The 21,319-nt window shown below is 41.5% G+C and overlaps 1 protein-coding gene across 1 annotated transcript in view; it reads left to right on the top strand.

Annotated features, from left to right (window-relative positions):
- LOC137904358 (guanine nucleotide exchange factor VAV3-like) overlaps positions 1-15,956 on the top strand; it is a 38,963-nt gene extending 23,007 nt beyond the window's left edge. The window contains exons 17-27 of the mRNA XM_068748530.1: positions 512-603; positions 1,295-1,317; positions 1,660-1,684; positions 5,362-5,492; positions 8,680-8,745; positions 8,972-9,006; positions 9,641-9,757; positions 12,010-12,097; positions 12,317-12,446; positions 15,681-15,829; positions 15,915-15,956. Of these exons, the coding sequence (XP_068604631.1) occupies positions 512-603; positions 1,295-1,317; positions 1,660-1,684; positions 5,362-5,492; positions 8,680-8,745; positions 8,972-9,006; positions 9,641-9,757; positions 12,010-12,097; positions 12,317-12,446; positions 15,681-15,829; positions 15,915-15,956 (898 nt within the window). The remainder of the gene's footprint in view (positions 1-511; positions 604-1,294; positions 1,318-1,659; positions 1,685-5,361; positions 5,493-8,679; positions 8,746-8,971; positions 9,007-9,640; positions 9,758-12,009; positions 12,098-12,316; positions 12,447-15,680; positions 15,830-15,914) is intronic.
- The last annotated feature ends 5,363 nt before the right edge of the window (positions 15,957-21,319 follow it).

The raw sequence follows: 21,319 nt of genomic DNA, 5'->3' as shown, positions 1-21,319 counted from the left end.
ATTGAGAGTTAAGTTTGAGCTCTCTTCATTATATATTGTACTTCTTTCTTCTTCTTTTTTTTTGCAATGACCTCCCAAGTGAGACACAGTTTGAACTGCAAATACACATATTGCTTTATGATGGCGAGTCATTTGTTATTATACTATTAGAGTTTTTATGAAAGTGCAGTTGAAAATACTTTTCATATTGCTATTTTGAAAGGAAAAATCATGAATTTTCACAATTCAGTCTTATTCCCACTCAGGACTTTTTGAAGTTTCTAGAGTTTAGCCTTTAACTTACCCGGAATTCCCTCATTAGCACTGGGTTCAATGGAAATGTACAGAGCCTGAAGACTGCTGGTTGTCTTAGTTTTCAGCAGATCAAATTTATGATGTTAGAAAGCTGAAGGACATTTTTTATGTCATGATCCTTATCTTGAGACTGTGACAGAAGCCTGAAATTTCCAAATGTCAAGCTATTCCTCTTAAGGAGGCTGTTATACATGAACTTGTGGTTTATTGTATCCAGGGGCATCTTTAACCAGGGTTATCTCTGTCTAAAATGTGGACTGGGAGCTCATAAGGAGTGTCTGGGTCGACTGGGACTTTGTGGGAGAACAGGTGAGACCGCCCTGATTGTGTTTTCACTTTCCAAAACGCTATCTTGAAAGCTAATAGCATAATTTTCCATGTTGATCCTCAGGAAATATTGCCTAATTTTTGGTGACCTCTCCTCCACCACCATCACGCCACAATTAAATATATAAAATATAATATATATATATAGAGAGAGATTACATTTTGAAATTGTGTATATATTCATGTGCTGTTAGATTTGTGGCCCTGAGCATTTGGCACCACACACTCTTGCCAGATCGTCAATGTTGTACTTAAGATATATAACAGCTGCTATAAAATGTGTTGTAAAGATTCATGATGTGTGCTAACCCTTTGATTCTCAGTTATTTTTCCACTCTCAAGCTTACATTTCCATCCCTGTAACAAAGAAGCAAAAGTCACGTGATGTGCCGATAATTAATGAAAGCTAAATGATGTTATGCAGCAGTTGTTAAATCCTGTGCCAGGTTTTAACTTCCAATCTGTGGCTGTTAGTTCAGGTGCGTTACCTTCTCTGAATACGCAGGTAGCTAAGGGCTGCTCAGGCCTCTGACAACACTTCTTAACAGAGGTCTTTACGCATTCTAAGGCACGACGGAGGCCAGCAGAGGTTGACAGTTGAGGTTATGTCAGGAAGCCACCACACACTGATAATGTATTCCTCTCACTGTGTCTGTCACTTACTTGACTGCAGATTCTGCCAAGTTGAAGCCCAAGGTAAGATCTGAACTGTTTCTTTGCTCCAACTTAGACACCAAACCAAACATAAACTGACAACTAATATATCGCCTATCACTCTCACGTAGCCAGCTTAAAAAAACCCCCAAAAAACGAATATCCTTCCCCCCTCCACTTCGAAAAACAATTGCATTCACACAACCTCGTTAAAAAACCCCACACCTAACCGCATAAGCACGTTGTTAAACACCTTCATAAGCATTCCAAACCAATCGAACTAATAATTTATCCATCTTTCTCTCTTTCCATAATCCTTTCTTTCATTTGCCATGGTTTCCTTGCTTTTCCTCTGCCTTATTTGTTTTCTGACTCCACCTGCAGGAAATCGCAACACCGCCAGACCCAGGTCAGTATGGCTTGACCGCTTTCTCACTTTTGGGAACCTGCAAAGAGCTTTATGCGAAACCTCTTAAGCTGCTTTCATCTTGGCTCTGTAACAAAACAGGACAGGATGAAAGGGAGATGGTCAGACAGAGGCCAGAGCGAGACCTGTAGGAGACATACGATGGTTTAAGCTTACCGTCAGATGCTGTTTTCGGCCTTCTAATTTGTTTTTATTACCTTGCCAACCTCTATAGAAATGGATGGAAAAAAATATGTTTTATTCAAAAGGCACGGACGTGAAGCTCTCCAGCTGACACAAAGGAAACAATGAGCAACAGTTTCCTCTTTACAAATATATTTTGAGTAAGAATGAACAATGAATACTAGAATGTATAAAGAATCCTTAACCAAACTCACCACATTCTGCGCCGCCTTAGGCCAGGACACCGCTGAGTTGAATGAGAGTGGGTGGAATCATAATGAGGATGGTGGCAGGAGAAACGCTCGCAGAAAAGCACCTCCAGCAGACCTCATGCCTTAGTCTCAACCGCCAAGCTGTGTCTTTGTGACAAATCAATTTCCATAAGGGTAATTTAGGAAAAAGACATGATTGTTCTAATGAAAACATGAATGTGAGAAATTCAATTCATCTGAGGTCACCGTCAGCTCATAGTTTCCTGAGGCTGGTTTGCAGGGGATCCGTGGCTGGAAGGGCTAGAGAGAAAGTGGCTCTGTCTTTTTAGTTGGCAGGGGTGTTTAGTCTTAGCCTTACCTGGATGCCTGTGGCTGTATTTGTCTGTCTCACTAAGAAAATATTGGGCTATATTGCACTGTACACGTATCAGAGAGATTAATTTCTTATGGGAGTGAAATGCATTTTTTTTGGAGGGGGGGATTGTTTCAAACTGGTGCTGCATTTATGTCCAACATCATTTTCAAAAAAGTTGAGATTTGAAAAAATACCTATACTCGTATGTCAAGGTATTACTGTATTATAAACAGTAATTATGTGGGTTTTGAAAGTGGAATTCATTTGCTCCACAGTCTGAGGTCTCGCTTGTTGTATTTTGGTCTTCATAATGCACCCCACACTTTTAATGGAGGTTAAATGTTGTGACTAACACCACCAGTACCATCACAGATGTTAGAAACATGATGGAGAATGACATTTGTATTTGTTTCATGTATTTTATTGTATTGTATGCAGCAATCTCCTTACATCTATCCTTCGGTGGATTATTATTCAAATGCTTCCCAATTGTTTTGATCTATTGGCCAAATCTGTCTCCCTTGCACATTTAATTTTTTATCCATACACCAAAATGTTTAATCTCAGCCGAGTCTAAAGCCATCTTTGAGACATTCAGCTATTAAAAAAAAAAAATCTTCACTTTTCACTTTACACACAAGTGAGACAAGACAATGAAACATTTAGTGAACTGAAGAAGAAATGAAAATTAAAGCCGCAAGCGGCGTTGTAGGCCCTCGCCGGCCGACAGGCCGTTGAGCTGACCCGCCGACGCACGCCGCTTTAGTCCTGAGTGCTTCGCAAGTGTTTAGATTTGAGCTGCATGAGTAGCTCACAGTTTAGTCAAATCGTTATTTGGATTATATGGCCATCTGCCGTCAGGAGTTTCAATCCAATATGGCCGCCTTCCTGTGTGTCTGGGGGCGTGGCCATATTTTTTTTTTTTTTTGCCCTGACTTGACGCATGTCTGTACCGAATTTCGTGGCTGTCCGACAAAGTTGGCGTCGGACCCCTCCCCATAGGAGGGGTTGCCATCGCCATGGCAACAGCGTAAAAACAACAACGTGGTTACGATTGTGTTTTTTGATCGGGACCACGTGAGGGACTTTTCTGGTAAGTTTCAATCATTTCTGGTAAAGTATTTTTTAAATTCCCATTCAATTTTTGTTATCGTTCTCTAGGGGGCGCTGTAAGGCTGATTGTCAAAGTTTCCCTTTTAAAGTGTCCAGGTAGGAAGGGTCAATAAGTGTTTAAAATTTGGTTTGGATTGGAGTGTGTGTGTGTGCAAACGCTGACTCAGCAGTTTTTAAAATTATATCCAATATGGCCGCCTTCCTGTGTGTTTGGGGGCGTGGCCATAATTTTTTTTTTTTTTTGCCCTGACTTGACGCATGTGTGTACCGAATTTCGTGGCTGTCCGACAAAGTTGGCGTCGGACCCCCCATAGGCACAATGCATTGTGATTTTTGTAGGTGGCGCTAGCGCGCCACTTTTTCATTCCCAATTTTGAAACACATGAAATAATTAATTTTTCGCCGGTTCTGAGCTTGGTTCAAAGTTTGGTGAGTTTTCGAGCATGTTCAGGGGGTCAAATTGCCGTTTAAACAGCAGAACAAAGAAGAAAAATAAAGAATAAAGAAGAATAAAGAATTTTTGCAAAAACAATATAACTTTTTTTCTGAGTGTGCGATTTCTACACAAAATACATTTTCGGAATGGTCTCGACGAGGGCTACGCGTCTGTGGGGGCACACAAACACGAGTTGACGAGCTTCGCTCGTCAACTCGTGTTTGTGTGTGTGTGTGTGTCTGTGTGTCTGTGTTGTTTAGTGTCGGGGTGTGTGTGTGTGTGCTGTTGAGTGTCGTGGGTGTGGGCGTGGGTGTGTTGGTCGCCCGATGGTTGACTCGCTGCGCTCGTCAACCATCGGAAGACAGTTACAAACACAGTTGACTCGCTGCGCTCGTCAACTGTGTTTGTCGATGTCTGTGTGTGTGCGTGTGTGTTGTTGAGTGTCGGTGTGTGTGTGTGTGCTGTTGAGTGTCGGTGTGTGTGTGCGTGAGTGTGTTGGATGCCGAGGGTTGACGAGCTGCGCTCGTCAACTTTGTCGAGGGTTGACGAGCTGCGCTCGTCAACTTGTCGTCTTCTGCGTTGCAAAAGCAATAGCCCCTTACGCCTAGAATAGGCGCTCGGGCCTAATAAAGAAGAATAAAGAATTTTTGCAAAAACAATATAACTTTTTTTCTGAGTATGCGATTTCTACACAAAATACGTTTTTGGAATGGTCTCGACGAGGGCTACGCGCCTGTGGGGGCACACAAACACGAGTTGACGAGCTTCGCTCGTCAACTCGTGTTTGTGTGTGTGTGTGTGTGTCTGTGTGTCTGTGTTGTTCAGTGTCGGGGTGTGTGTGTGTGTGCTGTTGAGTGTCGTGGGTGTGGGCGTGGGTGTGTTGGTCGCCCGATGGTTGACTCGCTGCGCTCGTCAACCATCGGAAGACAGTTACAAACACGAGTTGACTCGCTGCGCTCGTCAACTCGTGTTTGTGGACCTCTGTGTGTGTGCATTTGTGTTGTTTAGTGTCGGGGTGTGTGTGTGTGCTGTTGAGTGTCGGTGTGTGTGTGCATGGGTGTGTTGGTCGTCCTCAACAGCATGGCAAAGTTGGATGCCGAGGGTTGACGAGCTGCGCTCGTCAACTTTGTCGAGGGTTGACTCGCTACGCTCGTCAACTTGTCTTCTGCGTTGCAAAAGCAATAGCCCCTTACGCCTAGAATAGGCGCTCGGGCCTAATCATCAAATCTTGTGTTTATTGTCAAGTTTCTTAAACGTATGCCTAAAATCTGAGTTTCCCATCATAGTCTGACCAACACAATTTAAAAGCCTTCTATTTTACTATCAGTAGCTTCCTCTTATACAATATGAGTGTCAATGTCAAGCGTTTTCTGTCTCCGAGGTTTGCCAAGGATGATTGTGATTAGAGACTACAGTGGCATCCCATCTCCCCACTGTGGACCCCCACTAAGTGTTCATGTGGGGGATGTCATTGAACTGATGTTTGCCGACCTGCACAGTTCCTGGTGGCAGGTGCGTGTCACTCAGCTCATCCTCGTTTATAACATCGCCTGCGACTCAATGAAAAAATAACATGTTACGGCTCACTGGGTCGGCTCAGTGCACACTATGTCTTTGCAGTGTCATCAAACTGACTCCCTCCTGCATGCCACCGCATCTCTCCTGCTGGTTGTTGCATTATCTGACAAGGAAAACAGCTTTCAAAAACATGAAAGGAATGATATCAACCACATGCCTCCTTTTGGCCGTTCCTCTTTATTATTTAGCACACTTGATATGATTTATTCATCCTTATGTGAGCCATGAACAGGAAAAAATGATAAGGTCGATGGCATTTAAAAATAACAGCTGAGGATCTATGAACTCATGTTACATGACAAGCAGGTTGCCTGTCTATTGTTTCATCCCCTCCCAGATTGAATCACAGTCTACATGAGATGATCTAACCAATTAGGGGCTTCGGTTGATTAACTGAATGCCACATTAAGATAATAAAACAGCATACACTTCACCCTCTAGGATGTTTAAATGTTGCGCACCGTTGTGGGTGAGGCAAATTTGACAACATCTCACGAGGTGAGCCAGTGGCTGACGATGTTTGACCTTCTCTGTTTAAGAAAGGATGGTAATTTATCTGGGGTGCGCCAGCAGCCTCCCTAGCTGTTTCTCACACAGCTTTATGGTGATATTAACCCTGTTCCAATCAGACTCCAGTCTTTGCCGATGGCATCGCTGGGGGTTGGCCGCTAGCCTGATTTCCTACACTCCATGTTTCATTCTGTTGTGACAGAGCGCAAGGTGGAGGGTGAGGCACGAATGCCAGGAGACTTCTTGTAAGCCGGCAGAACAGCCAGCAGAATGTCATGCTGCAGACCTGATGGCACTGCATTCTCTGCTGCCATGGGAACCAAGCATGCTTGGAGGGGATAATTAAATTAATTAAATGATTATACACGTATATGTGTATGCCTGTGCTGTGCAATGATAAGCTACTGTAATATGGTTTATATTCCGTTCATATATTGTTTACATTATCTATTAATGCTCAAAAGAAGAGAATATTCACATTTTGGTGACAGACCTATTTCAGTTTCATTATTTTACAGAACAGTGAAAGTGTAAGATGACTCTAGTGGTGAAGAAGATGAAGAGGACTAAGGCAGGGCAGAGCACAAAGTGGTGTGTGGCATTCAGGGAAGAGGTCAGACAGGCTTTGGGTGGGAAGAGAGGCTTCCAGAAGACTGGAACACAACAGCTAAGGTGATCAGGGAGACAGGAAGGAGAGTACTGGGTGTGTCTTCTGGAAGGAAAGGCGATAAGGAGACCTGGTGGTGGAACCAGGAAGTGCAGAAGTGTATATGGGAAAAGAGGTTAGTTAAGGAGAAGGGGGACATTGAGAGGACAGAAGAGAGTAAATAAGAGTACAGGGAGATGAGACACAAGACAAAGGTAGAGGTGGCAAAGGCCAAACAGAGGAGATATGGTGACCTGTATGCAGGTTAGACAGTAAAGAGGGAGAGAAGGATCTGTCCAGGCTGGCCAGGCAGAGAGACAGAGATGGGAAGGATGTTCAGCATGTTAGAGTGATTGAGGATAGAGATAGCAAGGTGTTGACAGAGGCCAGTGGAGTGCTCAGATGATAGAATAATTATTTTGTGGAATTAATCAATGAGGAAAATGAGAGAGAACAAAGGATAGTAGAGGCACCTGTTGTGGACCAAGAAGTGACAAAGTTTAGCAAAGGTGAAGTGAGAAATGCAATGAAAGTTTATGTGACAGATTATATGTGCATGGCATAGGGTGTATTCTGCTTTTCCCATTTTTTTTTTATTTCTCAGAGTCTGTTGATGCACTTCAACAACTGGTGGCCTTAATGAGTCTTAGCATGTAGGGTGTAGTATCAGGAGAGAAGAGGATAAGATGACCTATTTAAGCTAAAACAAAATGTAAGTGTTTTTAACTGTTTCAGTCATGAACAAAAGAAACTCTGAATCTGAAAAGTTTTGTTTCCAATGAAATCTCCACAGGGTGCCTTTAATCTCAGCGTCCCCAGTGGCACCAGAGGATGGAATTACAGAACACTGAGAATTCATATCCCCTGTTACCTAGGAGTCAATTATCCCCCATCCCACTGGCGGAACAATATAATCAATCACCATAATTGCATTTGATCCTTTGGCTGGTGCCTGTTTATGCCAACAAAGTAATAAGTTTAATCTTTATCATTCGCTTATCGAGAGCAGAACAAATAGAGCAGGGCTCTCAAAAAACCTTTGATGAAATGTTATTACACAGAATGAATCATAGAGATGGGCATAGATTCGCTTTCCAATCTAGTTACTGCCTTGGATTGCATGGTCCGAAAAAGCATTTCATACTCTAATAAAGAGGAGTGAGGAGGAAAGCATAAACACAGTAGAAAGCAGAATGAGGAGCGCCACGTGTCCCCAACATTTACTGTCTCCTTAGGTTGACTCAATGGACTTCAAATTGACCTTAAACTCAAATTATCTTTAGATTAAAGCTCATGCAGGCTCATTACTGCAAACAACAGCATATATGTATGTTGGAAAATTAAGTTCATGAAACCATTTACTCAAAAATGTTCGTTTAAGGCTTTAATGAATTTCATATGAAGCCTGTATCTCCATGAAAAGTGTTCCTGAAATGCAGTTGTTAGTCTTAACTCATTGAGTGCCGGCCCCACAGAATATTCTTTACTATAACTATGCAAACTCCGAATGTACCAAATGAAAGATTAATGCATCTTCTTTCATCAGAAAGAAGAAAGTGTGTTACTACCTTTTTTTTGTTCTGGAGTTATTGGTCGTTGAAGAGAGGCAGATTTCAATATCAGGGTTGGCAGTGAATGTTTGGGTTTCAAAAAAACGTCTTTAGACGTGAATGGCACTCAAAGAGTTAAAGGCAAACCAGAGGGCTCACACCATTTGGGTATTCAAAGACCAGAATAAAATCTATTATTTAGTGTTAACAAGGCTCTTGTTTTGGTGCATTGCAAATCTAACTGCCTGAGTTTTAACCATAATTAACTTGGGCTGCAAATTAGATGCACTGCTTGTTGTGTGCTAATTGCTGGGGATTTATTGAAGTTGGCGAGGGGAAGAGAAAAGAGAGAGAGAGGGAGGTGTAGTCGCTCTCAGACACATATAATGTGATTAACAGCCATTTGTCGTTTCAGGGAAAAATGTTGGCAACAAGCAAGATTGGCTTCTTTCCAAGTGATGCTGTGAGGCCTTGCCCGTGTGTAAGTGTGCATAGTTTTCATAAGCTGTAAGATGCATTTAGCTTGATCATGTTGCTTTCAGGGGGAAATGGACACTTTTCTTGTCTCTGCAAAGGAATTCAGTGCTTTTCAAAAACATATTTCACTGCAGAAGGACTGAGTTTAAGCATTAGACATAAATTGATCACAGTATTACAAATGTTTATTCTCTTGTGGCACAAAATAACCACAATTCTTTCTACACCAGGTTCCAAAACCCGTTGACTACTCCTCACAGCTCTGGTAAGCAATGATAACAAATGACTGTCGATTATTGACAAAAAGAAAATTCAGGCTGTGATCGAAGTAACTAAGCATTTGCCATACAAACACATGCCTGTGCTTTTCCTGAGTATTTAATTTAATCGTGTTTTGCACCTCTTACACAAAAAATTCAAATTTTTAATTCACTCCATATGTTTAGTTATCAAATCAAGAAATTCCTTATACATCCATGTCCAGTTAAATGCTGTATCTTTAAATGGGATTGTTTTTGTAACAAGAATGTTACTGATAGACTTAAGGTTTAGGTCTTCTTGTCATGGGCTGAGATGTTTCTCCACAATGAACCATCACATCAAACTCCTGGATTAGATTAGAAGATAGAAATGCAAAAAGACATCTGATGACCGGAATATAATATAATCCATTTTCTATGATTAGATATGTATTAAAGTGCAGTTAAATTTACATTTAGAATGCAGCGGTAAACTAAATTTTCAATGTGGTGATAGTAATTATACTTAAATTCAAAATACTTCCTCTAATGCTTTATCACAAGTCGGTCTCACTCCATTTTATTTATTGCATTGCGTGTTCTCATCTTCATGATGAGAGTGATTTATTACAGTGTAAGTGCAGAAGTTGGGTGGTTCAGGTTTGCAGGGCCGATGGAACGATACCAGGCTGAGGTGGAGCTCCAGGACAGAGGAAATGGCACCTACCTTGTTCGACACAGGAGTAAAGGGTGCACTGAGTATGCCATCAGTATAAAGTAAGTGACACAACATCTTGTTTTCCATTCATTTTCATCAATTAAAATGTGTATGTGTGGAAATGCATGCAATCAGCTACAGTCCTTTGGGCAAAAACATCTTGCTGTGAGAGGCAAGTTGCAAGAATCTTTCAGGCTAACAAGATGCCCACTTGTAAATAAAAGCTCATACAATGTTGATGCTGATGAGCCACAGCAGAAGAAGATCATACTGCGCTCCTCTCACACCAATGACAAGCAAGAGATTATGATGGCTATATTATGGGCCACAAGCAATAGTTGGAAGACGTTTCCCTGGTCTGATGAATTACAGTTAATGCAGATGGTGGGGGATTGAGAGAGTTGTTACCCAAAATACAAAAACAAGACATCCCCTCACATATTTTCTCACTCCCTCGTGGTGTTGAGTAGTTTTGTCTACACCGAGTTCTGTGATATTCAGCTGTAAATGAACATCACTACTCATAGAAGATCATAACTCATTCAATGATGTTGTTCTTTAAAATCAGGGACCATGAAATCTTCAAGGCTTTCCAGTAAATCCTTTCATGATTTACATAATTTTAAAGTGAGGGACAAAAAAAATAAGGTCCAATACTATGAATCTGCAAGGTTAGTTGCTATAAATACTCCAGCTCATATGCAATTAGTTTTTTTTTGAAAGAACATATGTATGTGCTTAGTTCCCAGTCAGACATATAGTTAGCTAACTTATTGTGACTTACTGTGGTATTCAAATAGCTCTACAGGTCATTTTATTCTTCTCAGTTATAGTGTCTCCAAGATCTTTTTTCTGATCAAACTGTTCCAATGAAGCAATTGTGTAATGTCATAAATCTCTTTACTTTACTCTTTAAGAATGACCTGTTCTTTGTGTCTTCTGCACAGACATAAGTTCTAGGAAACTCTGATATACCGTTATGGTGCTATTCAGTACTATTTGGTCCACTCAGTCTTAGAAAAGTGTTTCCAAGCAAAGCAATCCATTTTGGGATTGTAGATAAAACATCAATTCATATAGACTTCTAGAAATGACTGCTTTTTCTGCAAGTTCTATCTCTCGCCACCCGTCTTTTGAAATACATCACCATTTATTTGATTAATAGAATCTATTTGATGATTTGATCAAAAACTCAAAGATGTTTTACATCTTTTTAAAGAAGGCAAAGAACCATTGAATCCGCCTGACCTGGCATGGCTGCTCCAAGAGATTAAAATAATTTAGAGAACACTGTGGCATCTGATTGTTAAGACCATCCAGTCAGTGACACACCGTTTGGTTTTGTGGCCTCACGCTGTCCCTCATCTATTGGTTTTACATAGAGGACCAGTTTCTCAACGCTCCAATCCTAATTGCCTGTCTAACTGCTTAAGATCATTATCCGGGTGTCTGTTGGAGATAACAGGGCTGTTATTAATCAACTTGAACTGCCAAATGTCAAACACTGAGTGTTTGTGTTGTGGATTTATATCTACCATATTTTGCAGTTTTGCGCAACATACTGCACTTGCAATTGTCTTGGCAGATCATTGTGCTCCTGCAGTTCGTATTTTTAAGGTTAGCTTGCATCTCTCTTTTCAATAAAGAACCCAGCCTGAGATTCGAGTCTCATATGACGTGACCATAAATTCCTACTGCAGTTAAAAATGGTGATTTGTACATATTTTGTAATGATGGCTGTAAAGTGGTCAGAAAATGCCCTAAGCCTGAGAGCTTTGGTCCCACATCCCAGGAACACTTGAACTTGACTTTTCAACATCTAGTGATTATTGATTATTGGACATTATATAGAATTGTCAGCAGTGTAAAAGAAGTAAAACATAAAAGCGGATTTGATTTTCCTGGCTTTTACGGGGAATAATTATATTGCTCATGAAGGTTTGTTTTGACATTTGAAATGTGATCAGCAGTGATTTTTCCCCCGTCTATATCTATACCTATCTATTTGTTTTGAAGAAACATACCGTAACTCTTTTGCTCACTCTCCTCGCTTCCTCCCGTCTGTTTCACTCTTTTGCCTCGTCTTCAGTCGAAGTTGAAGTTTTGCCGGCACCGTTTCACATTACCATAATATATACCACGTATCACATATTGACAGAAAGCACAGATTCTTAGCTCTCTGTTAATGTTGAAATTGTTCAGATTGAGCAAACATTAAAAAGGTTATGGTACTGTTTCAGTTTCTTGCTGAGAGTTGATGTGAAATCATGCACAGTTGGTCAGCAAAATCTGTCTCATTTATCTTCTGCAGATTCAACGATAAAGTCAAGCACATCAAGATCATGACTAAGGAAACCTGCTTTTACATCGCAGAGAGCCGCCTGTTCAGAACAGTGCAGGTAAAACTGTCAGGAGCAAGTCTTATAGTGGCCTGTACTAACTTGTTTCCAGTTCTTAAACTTGATAGTAGAAGATAGATAGATCTACTGTGGTTTGTTGGCCTACCCAGGAACCTCTCTCTCTAACCAACCTCATGTCTTTGCTTTCATTCTGATACATTGGGACACAATACCATCCAGATTCAGCCTGTCCTGTGCTACTGTGCATGTCTTACACAGGACTTGGTTGAGCACTATACGCAGTGCTCTCTGAAGGAGGGCTTCAGCAGTCTTGACACCTCTCTGCAGGTCGCTTATAGGGAACATTGCTGTGAAAATGTTCCCAGGGCTGTTTTCAAGTTTGGCAGTGGTGAGTCTCATTCACAAACATCCAACATCCTGGACAGATACTATCAAGCAGATCTCTCTGGCAGGCGGAAATGCAGTTCAGATTAGATCTTGAACTAAAAAGTCTTATTCAAAACTAATTCTGAGCAAATATCTTCACCTCTCTGGACTTCCACAGTGGTAGATTTTGGCTCCCCTGCCTGTAAAACCTTTCAATATGATGGAAATAGGTAATAGAAGCCAATGCAGTATTTGCCAGGTGAATGAATAGAAATAACAGAACAAGCTTTTTATATGGCTATTGTAGGTTGTCATTATGTTGTCGACCCAATCCATCCATGCAAAATTAACAATAGAGTTTACAAGTGTTATATTGTTCATTCTTGAAGGAAATTAAAAGGTTTCCCCAAAATGCTGCTTTAAAAATAGGCTAAGAATTACAGATGATACTCATTTCAGGAGCCAGACAAGCTCCTGAAATGAGCTAGCTGAGGCATACACACTCTGCACCATGAAACAATATTTATCTTGCGCAGATGAGTGTTTGTACCACATGCTGAGACATGAGGTACAAAGGGATAATATAGGGTAAAAGGGAGAGATAAAGAGCAAAAAGGGAATGAAGGAAAGCGTGAGTGAAAGAAAGAAAGTGACGGGAGCCTCAGCAGCTCACCAAGGATTGACAGCGAGGAACCCAGCTAGGGCCTGATGCCCCAGGCAAGCACCAGGAGCCCGCGACTACAAACGTCACACACCTCACGCTGCTCAGCTCCGAGATGGCGTCACAATTTCCCTGACAGGACATGACATTTCACTCGGGCTGGCAGCAGAGAAAAGTGTTTGACAGCCACCTGCTGACACAGTCCTGGGGGGGATACCCCTTGTCCAACTGAGGGACCATGCCTGCTTTCACAAAAATGGGAAAAGTTTGAAAATAGGATGTGCTAGAAAAAGAAAGCGTGGAAGCAGCTGGAGGTAAGCCTTCTTCACATAAATGGAGACGCTTGTGTAAACAACCACCGCCACAGCAACAGCAGCCAAGGAGAGGAGCGCTCCAACAAAGTCAAAGTTAGCCTTTTGTGTCTGCTCCGATATAAAATTCTGCTGCATCCACGCCCCCCTTCCCTGTCTCTCAGCGCATCAGGCTTCAAAGCTGCTTTCCAAAGGTGTGTTTGTGCTTCACTCCCTTTCACTGCGCTTCCTTCTGTGGGAAAGCCTTGACAGACCCAGTGTTGCCTCATTGCATTCTGGGATAGATTATTATTGCTTTAGGTTGTCCACCCCCATACACAGACTTGGTGTGAGCGCCACGTTACTGTCTGGTAAACAGGCTCTGTAGAAAGACAGACGTCATGCACACAAAAATAGTTTGAATCTGGAAACAGTCGTCATAGCAAAGAAAAACGAATCTGAGCCCGAGTAAATAATTGCAAGATTAAGCGCTGCTGAAAAATCTTCAGAACTCTGGAGTTGATTCGTTAATGAACAGTCAACACTTTTAATTACAACTGATCGAATGCTTGTCATCTGTAAATGGTAGGACTGAGAAGTAATTCAAAAACATTATTATTGTCACAACGGCAGATTATTTGACCATTTTGTGGCTACTGGTAAGTATCATTGTTACTGGGAAACATGTTCAGTCAGAAAAGACCTCCAAACCGTTGCAAACATTTGAAATTGCTTATAAAGTCTTAAATATCAAAATGTAATGGAACTCCGGGGCAAGGCAGACCAGACCAAAATATGTGCAAGTGGCTGTTCATATTATTTTGGAGCTGTAAGTAAGGCACTCCACCTTCTATAGGTCAGCATTCCACAGAAACGTCTGAGGCTTTCAGTGTTTTGCCCTCCACCACACCTCTTATCTCCCACCTGTCCTTGCTTTTGCTTGTTATTTGACTTTGCCAACTTTTCCTCCCACTCTCTCTCCTTAACTGTCTTCTCTTTCTGTCAAACTCATCTTTACTTTGCTCATGTTCTGTCTTTGCTCCCACTACGGCCTGAACCCCCCCCATCCCATCACTCACCACTTTTCTCTGTAGTTCCTCTTGGCAGCTGCAGCTTTGTTCCTCCATCCTCCTCACCTTTCTGGTCAGGTACACGTACAGCTTTCTACTCTCTTTATCGCTCCCTTCTTTTGTTTTTTCCTGCCTCTGTTAAATAATATAGTTTAATGATGCTGCTTTTACATCATTTGCCAGCTTCAAATCCAAATAGGAAATATTGTGATTTATTTGACAGCCATAATGTCTCCCATTTGGCAATAATATCTGCAGAATTGGCACCAGCGGCAAAGACCTGCAAAGCCATCATTATTGGCATTTACATTTTCAAATATGACGTTAACTCAGCTACAACATGACATACAGCTCCGTTTGGAGTTGGTTTCACTTTTCAGTGAACCCCAGAAAATATGCAAGACAATAAAAAAACGACTTTATGATACAATTCTTTGGGTGTCACTACGAGGCTAGAAAAGGCATTTATCTCCATGCAAGTCCACTATTAGTAATGCGAGTTTTTCACACTTATAATACTGTAGACAACATGATTTCCCTACTCCAGTGTATGACGCTCCTTGTGTGCACTGTGCATATATATATATATAAACACATATAAACATATTCATGTATACATGTTATATGCTTTGACTTCAGTGATACCTTGATGTACAAATACTGCATGATTTCATGAGGAACCAGATGCATTCACTGCATCCACGTATGTTCCCCGAAATGCATGACGCTGGCCTTCATCTGTTGAAATAACCGACTGAAATAACCTACTACAACAATCAACACATGACCATGATAACACATGTCTTTTTATGTGTATTTGGGCAGCTATTTTCCCTCAGGAGGTTAATACCCCTGAGGATAAGTTTCAGAGTTTTTAGCCGATAGGTTTTAAGAGGCGAATGTAGTTTCTAAAGGCAGGTGATGATTTCTCCAAATACTAAATGAAGAGTTACTGCTGATTAGATTTTCCAGAATAGGAACATACCCTTTCACTTAAAGTGAAAATAAGGCCTTTCCAGTATTTAGGTTTTTGAAATTGTTAGATAACTCTAACTGGAGAGACATCTAGGAAGCATCATGTTGGATTAGAGTTTGATTAAACTGCTCTAAGGAGTGTGATTTAGTAACTGTGATCATTCCTGATGTTTTACTGAACCTCTGATACTATTCTAGTATTCTAGTTTTCTTTTTTTGTTAAATGCAGTGGAGATTTATTGCAGATTTCTCTGTTGCAGTATTTTCCCCCAGAGTGCTGGGTGTGGCAGTGGCACGCTATGACTTCTGCTCCAGAGACACACGAGAGCTTTCCCTGCTGCAGGGGGACGTCGTGAGGATCCACACCAAGATGACCAATGGGTGGTGGAGAGGGGAGGTTGGTGGAAGGGTAAGTTTCCAAACCCCTTATATCATTATTACCAGTTTACATCTGTATCCTTAGTTATACTGTATCTTGTCCTGCTGCTCCTCAGGTAGGCTGGTTTCCCGCCACGTACGTGGAAGAAGAGGACTGACTATTTCTGGATAAGCGTCCATTCAAAGCTGTCAGTCCGCCGGCGAGTACGATGCTGCTCGTCCAATCTCTGCACCATGCAAGTCAGATCTCTTTGATAAAACACCAAGACGCAGACTCAAGAGGAAGTGACAGTGCCCTCTTAAACCTCCTCTTGCCCTCTGACAGACTCCCAGACAGGCAGATTTAAAATCACAAGCCATATCTCGCCTCTCTGCGGCCGTGTCTGCCCCTGCGGCCTACGGGGAAGAACATGTGGTGCGCGCAGATAACCCCCCCCCCTCCCTTCCTGCTCACCTTGTCTTTCAGTGACTACTCCATCAGCGGGAGTGAGACTTGCCTTCGCTGTTGCGATACCAGGAAGGGTCCATTCACCCAAATATAACAAATATTCTACTAACAGTGCATCTCTCAGGTATTTCAACAAATTGAAACGTGGAAGCTGATGATCTTTGACTGATGGAACACTGTATTGTTTAAATCTTCCTTTAATTCTTCAAGTTCCTAATCACATATGTGATATCCAAGCACGGTCGCTGAACACATTTTGACATCAGTTTGATATTCTGCAGCGCAGCGAGAAGGACTGAGATGTGATATGTTCACTGTCTATAGTGACTGTGTGTCAGCAGAAAATATATCTGGAGATGAAGTTGTTGATAAGGTGTTGAAATCCACCACTGATGAAGCTGTGCCTCTGTGATGATGTTATGTTCTATGTATGCTAATCTAAACTAGCTGGGGACCTGCAACAGTTTCACTTGATTTCATTTGAGGGACAAACATAAGTTGGCAAGAAAGTTATGTACGCAGTAATACCTAGACATACAAGTGCTTTGACATACGAGTGTTCTGAGGCAGGAGCAAACCTGCGAGTACTCATCTCCTGCGATGGAGATGAAGCATTAAATTATTGATCAATGAGATTAAAGAGAAGGAATCTGTCAAGAACACAAAGCATTCCAAAGGAGTACGGTACAATTACGGTATGAAGTGTTCAATGGAACTTTCTCCCCATCCCTCCTCCCTCTCCTCGAAGGTAAAACTCATAATAAAACCACATTTTTCTTATTACAGTAATATGTATTATATTATTGTGTGTGTGTATCTATATAACTATTTAAAACACTTTTCCCATTGTTATTAGCGCTGATTTGAGTGTTTTTAGATGGCCGGAATGGATTCAATTGTTTTCAGTTATTTTATATGATTTGATTTGAGTTACGACCGAATTATAATTGTATGTCAAGGTATTACTATATTTCAAGAAAAGTTAGAAAAGTTAGGAGTCAAAGTGCATGGATGTGTGTGTTGGTTTTGGTCTGTTCCAGACTGTGTGAGATCCTTCATTGTTTGAAACCAGAGGGCACTTTTATTTTTCAACTCTTTTAGATCACATAATATTTTATCTGTACTCTTCCATCATCTCAGATGAGCACAGGTAGCACAGTTTTCCTTCAAACATGGACATCCCAACAACCATGTATGTCATTCATATTTAATAAAAATATATTTCTGGAATTCATTTCAATGGAATTCATTTTTATATCTGCAGCGCCAGATCATAACAGAAAGTTATTGCAAGGCACTTTACAGGTGTAGCAGGGAAAGACAGAACCGATCTTGTCCCACAAGTGCAAGCACTTTGGCAACGGAGGCAAGGGAAAAACTTGCCTTTAATAGGCAGAAAGCTTGAACAGAACCCAAGACTCATAGTGGGCGGCCATCTGTCTTGACCGGTTGGGTTGAGAGAGAAAGAGAGAGAGAGAGACAGGGGTAGAAAGACAGAGACAAGGAAAGGTAGCAGGAGAGTCAAAAAAAGAGAGGGAGTGAGAGTGAGCAGACTAAAACAATGTATTTACACTACATCCAGTGATTTTAACCATACAGGCTGCTGAGCAAACCACTGACTAAAGGGGTGCTATATAAAATGATAAATGCTAATGCTTGCGATGGGCACATCAGATTTGACAACCACAGCTTCTACAGCCCCATGGATAGAATGACCTGCAAACTGAGACACAAAGAGGGACAAAACAAAGGGAAAGATAGCAATTATTGATATAACATGAATAACCAGATGAAGAGGGAGGAGCTCAGTGTGTCATAGGAGGTTATTCCACCAGTGTCGGCCTATGAGAGCATATTGATTATTGTATGAATTTACTATAAGATGTGTTAACAAGGAAAGTCTTTAGTCGACTCTTGATTTGTATTTCTGAAATTTCATTGATATTATTTTCTGAGACACTGGTGAAGAAAAGGCGATGCAATTTCATCACATTTCACAATCGATTGTGCTTGCAAACACATTTGATATACTTTTCTAGATTGTGACAAATCACTGTCATAGAAGTTTAAATGCCTCTTGTAATCATTCATCTAGCCCTAATATTCTTTTCAATTTCAACATTCTAGATATCTAGAATCTTGGGAGGTTTTAATTTATGTTCTTCTCAAATGGTAGTTAAGAAATGTATCACCTTGACAACTTGATCGGCAAATATTGCGATGTCTCTGGGCTAACAGAAATCAAGGTTGTTCATCTCATCTTGTGAATCAAAATTTGATGAGTTTGCTTTATTGTCTTCTGATAAAGAGAAGAAAAAGATGCAGCATTTATCATCCATAACTGCCTATTCATCCAGGGTCACGGGGAGCCTTGAATGCCACCTAACATTGGGCGAGAGGCCCCGACAAATTACCAAGGGCAAACACATAGCCCACAGCAAAAGCAGGATTTACAATCACAATTCACAATTTTGCCCTGTGGGAGTTAGCCCTTTGCAACTAGATAACATGATAACTAGCCCTAGTTATCGTGTATATGTCTTCAGGAAAAAATTTCATATGGCTTTTTGACATATTTCCCTGCATTGTTCCAGTGCTTTGAACTTATTTTCTTCCTGACTTTGCTGTCACAAAGATCCAAAAAGAATAGCTTCCCTAATACTCTTCCTCTCCTTAATCTGCCAGTTCCTGTCTTCACCAAAGAGATGAAAGGTGATGACAGAGAGAATGTTTCTTGGTATTTGTGTGCATGAGGGAGAGAGAGAGAGTGAAAGAGAGAGAGAGAGAAGCAAAGCATCATCTTCATCTGTCTGAATGATCTCCTTAACCCTTGGTCTTTCTCAGTCAGCCCCTATGGATCTTTACTTGGGGGTTAAATAGGGATTTTGCAAAGGCTGAAGCTGCCATCAAATACGGTGAATTCTCAATTTCTCTCAGAAGGGCTTCACTCTCAAAAGTACTTTATCTTTTAGAATTATCCTCAACTGCTGACTTTTGACCATCAAACCCTCCTTACAAAATCATAAAACTGAAACTACCAAGTGCCTCAACAATCAAGAACAACCACCATTGAACATAATATAAGGGCATCTGCAAATTAAATCAGATTTTGTTGAATATGTGCACAAAAGAAAAAGAAAAGTTCCGTCAAATCTATCCATCTATCCATCCATCCATCAATTGGGGTTTGTCTTTCTGGTTCTGGCCGACACAAAATGCCCCATTATCCCTTTCATGGTCTTATTTCATGATAACATTGTATAATATTTAAATATGTATATAACATTCGAAATAGTATTATTATAATTACTTGCAGCATCAAGGAAAACTATTAAAAACTTAATTTTATACATACACAGGTTGTATAAGGTCCCATACTATTAAAAACTTATGTTCCCATGTTTCTACACTATTATGGTGATTTTGGGTCCTGCTCAACCCCAAAACAGCTAAATAAACCATCCAGTCAATCCTTTGTAGTTTGTGTAAGTCTGTAATCACCTACTGGAAAAAATCCCTCTCGGCTTGACGTGAAGCAGGGGGAATGTGCACAAGATGTGCGTGCGTCCCTGTGTCTGCGCTCTCTTCACCCTCATGGTGACGAGGAAGCTCCGTTCCTACCCTCACCTGTGGTCACGAGCTTTTGGTAGTGGCCCAAAGAACAAGGGCTGAAATGAGCTCCCTCCGTAGTGTGACTGCTCTCTCCCTTAGAGAGTGGGTGAGATGCTCCGTCAGAGCGCAGAGTATCTCCGCTCCTCTCCACATTGAGAGCAGCCTGACGAGGAGGCTCGGGCGTCTAAAAATGCCTCCTGGACGCCTCTTTGGGGAAGTCCCAGGACGCGCTGGAGAGACGATGTCTCTTGGCTGGACGAAGTGGCCGGGGAGAGGGAAGTCTGGGCTTCCCTGCTTAGGCTGCTGCCCCCGCAACCCGACCCTGGATAAGCAGTTTGAAGATGGATGGATGGATGATTCAAAGCATTTTTATTCCATCCTCAGTGCGCACACACACAAGTTTGGGTTACAGTATGTCTAAAAACCTGCAAGACCAATTAGTATATTCCTGTCAGTCTCAATTGGCCTTGGTGTAATTAGAAAATATTAGCATGCTAATACAACCTCAGATGATAATAAACACAACTTGCAAAGAAGCATGCTGATTTTAGTACCACTGTGCCAAAGTGCAGCCTCCCAGAAGATGCTTATTATTTTTAATTATTAACCAAACTAAAGTTAAACAAGAATGTCCAAGAACTGAGTTTATTCAGAGAAAAAAGGAAGCGGAAAAGAGTGTAAAGATGGGACCACCCTCCTCCCACCCCATCTGGATGGTGTCGCTCTCTGTTAGGACTGTCAGTGCTACCCATTAATTAAGATCTCACAGATCAAAGCAGTCTAAATGAGCTAATCCTCAAAGAACCACAGCTCTATCCTCTGCCGTCTATCTCTTTCGTTCCCTCTCTATCTCTGCCTCACCCAAGTTACTCCCTCTTAACTCATGACTGCGTGCTGACTGCACTTTGATGCCTGACAGTGGTAGGCCTCTTTGATGCAAAATGGTGAGTAAATGTGCATCAGTGGGCAACACTTTCATTTCCATAATGGCAATTTTCACAGGCTGGAGAACTTGTTTTAAAAAGGTCTCAAGACATAATTGGTGATCATGAATCTGTAGCTATACTCTGGCTGATGCCCACATGTGGTGCAATTGAGACGCCTCGCACAGATTTCAGAAGACCACATCTATCTGACTGTGGAAAGGCATTTTCTGTGATAGTAATACATCTAAGCCTGCATTAAATCTTATGGTATAACAAGCTAGTGAACGGGGTGAGTTGAGATGGAACCAAGCCAAACCTGGCGTGAAACCAAGTGACAGCTCTGAGGTCAATAGTTGTTCAAAGGAGCATGACGCCGCTAGCTGCTCAGCAGGTTGGTCATTATCATAGAAAACAGAACATCTGCCTGTGACTCCTGCAGACAGGTTTAACGAGGTGGCACTGCTTGTCATGGAGGTTGCTTTGGCAAGGCCTGTCTACGTCTCACCCCTTCTGTAACCTCCCAGTGGTGTTGGCA

This window comes from Brachionichthys hirsutus, chromosome 15, assembly GCF_040956055.1.
Source record: "Brachionichthys hirsutus isolate HB-005 chromosome 15, CSIRO-AGI_Bhir_v1, whole genome shotgun sequence".
Classification (NCBI taxonomy): domain Eukaryota; kingdom Metazoa; phylum Chordata; class Actinopteri; order Lophiiformes; family Brachionichthyidae; genus Brachionichthys; species Brachionichthys hirsutus.
Note: the sequence above shows the minus strand (reverse complement) of the source record. Positions and strands in the feature narration are given on the sequence as shown.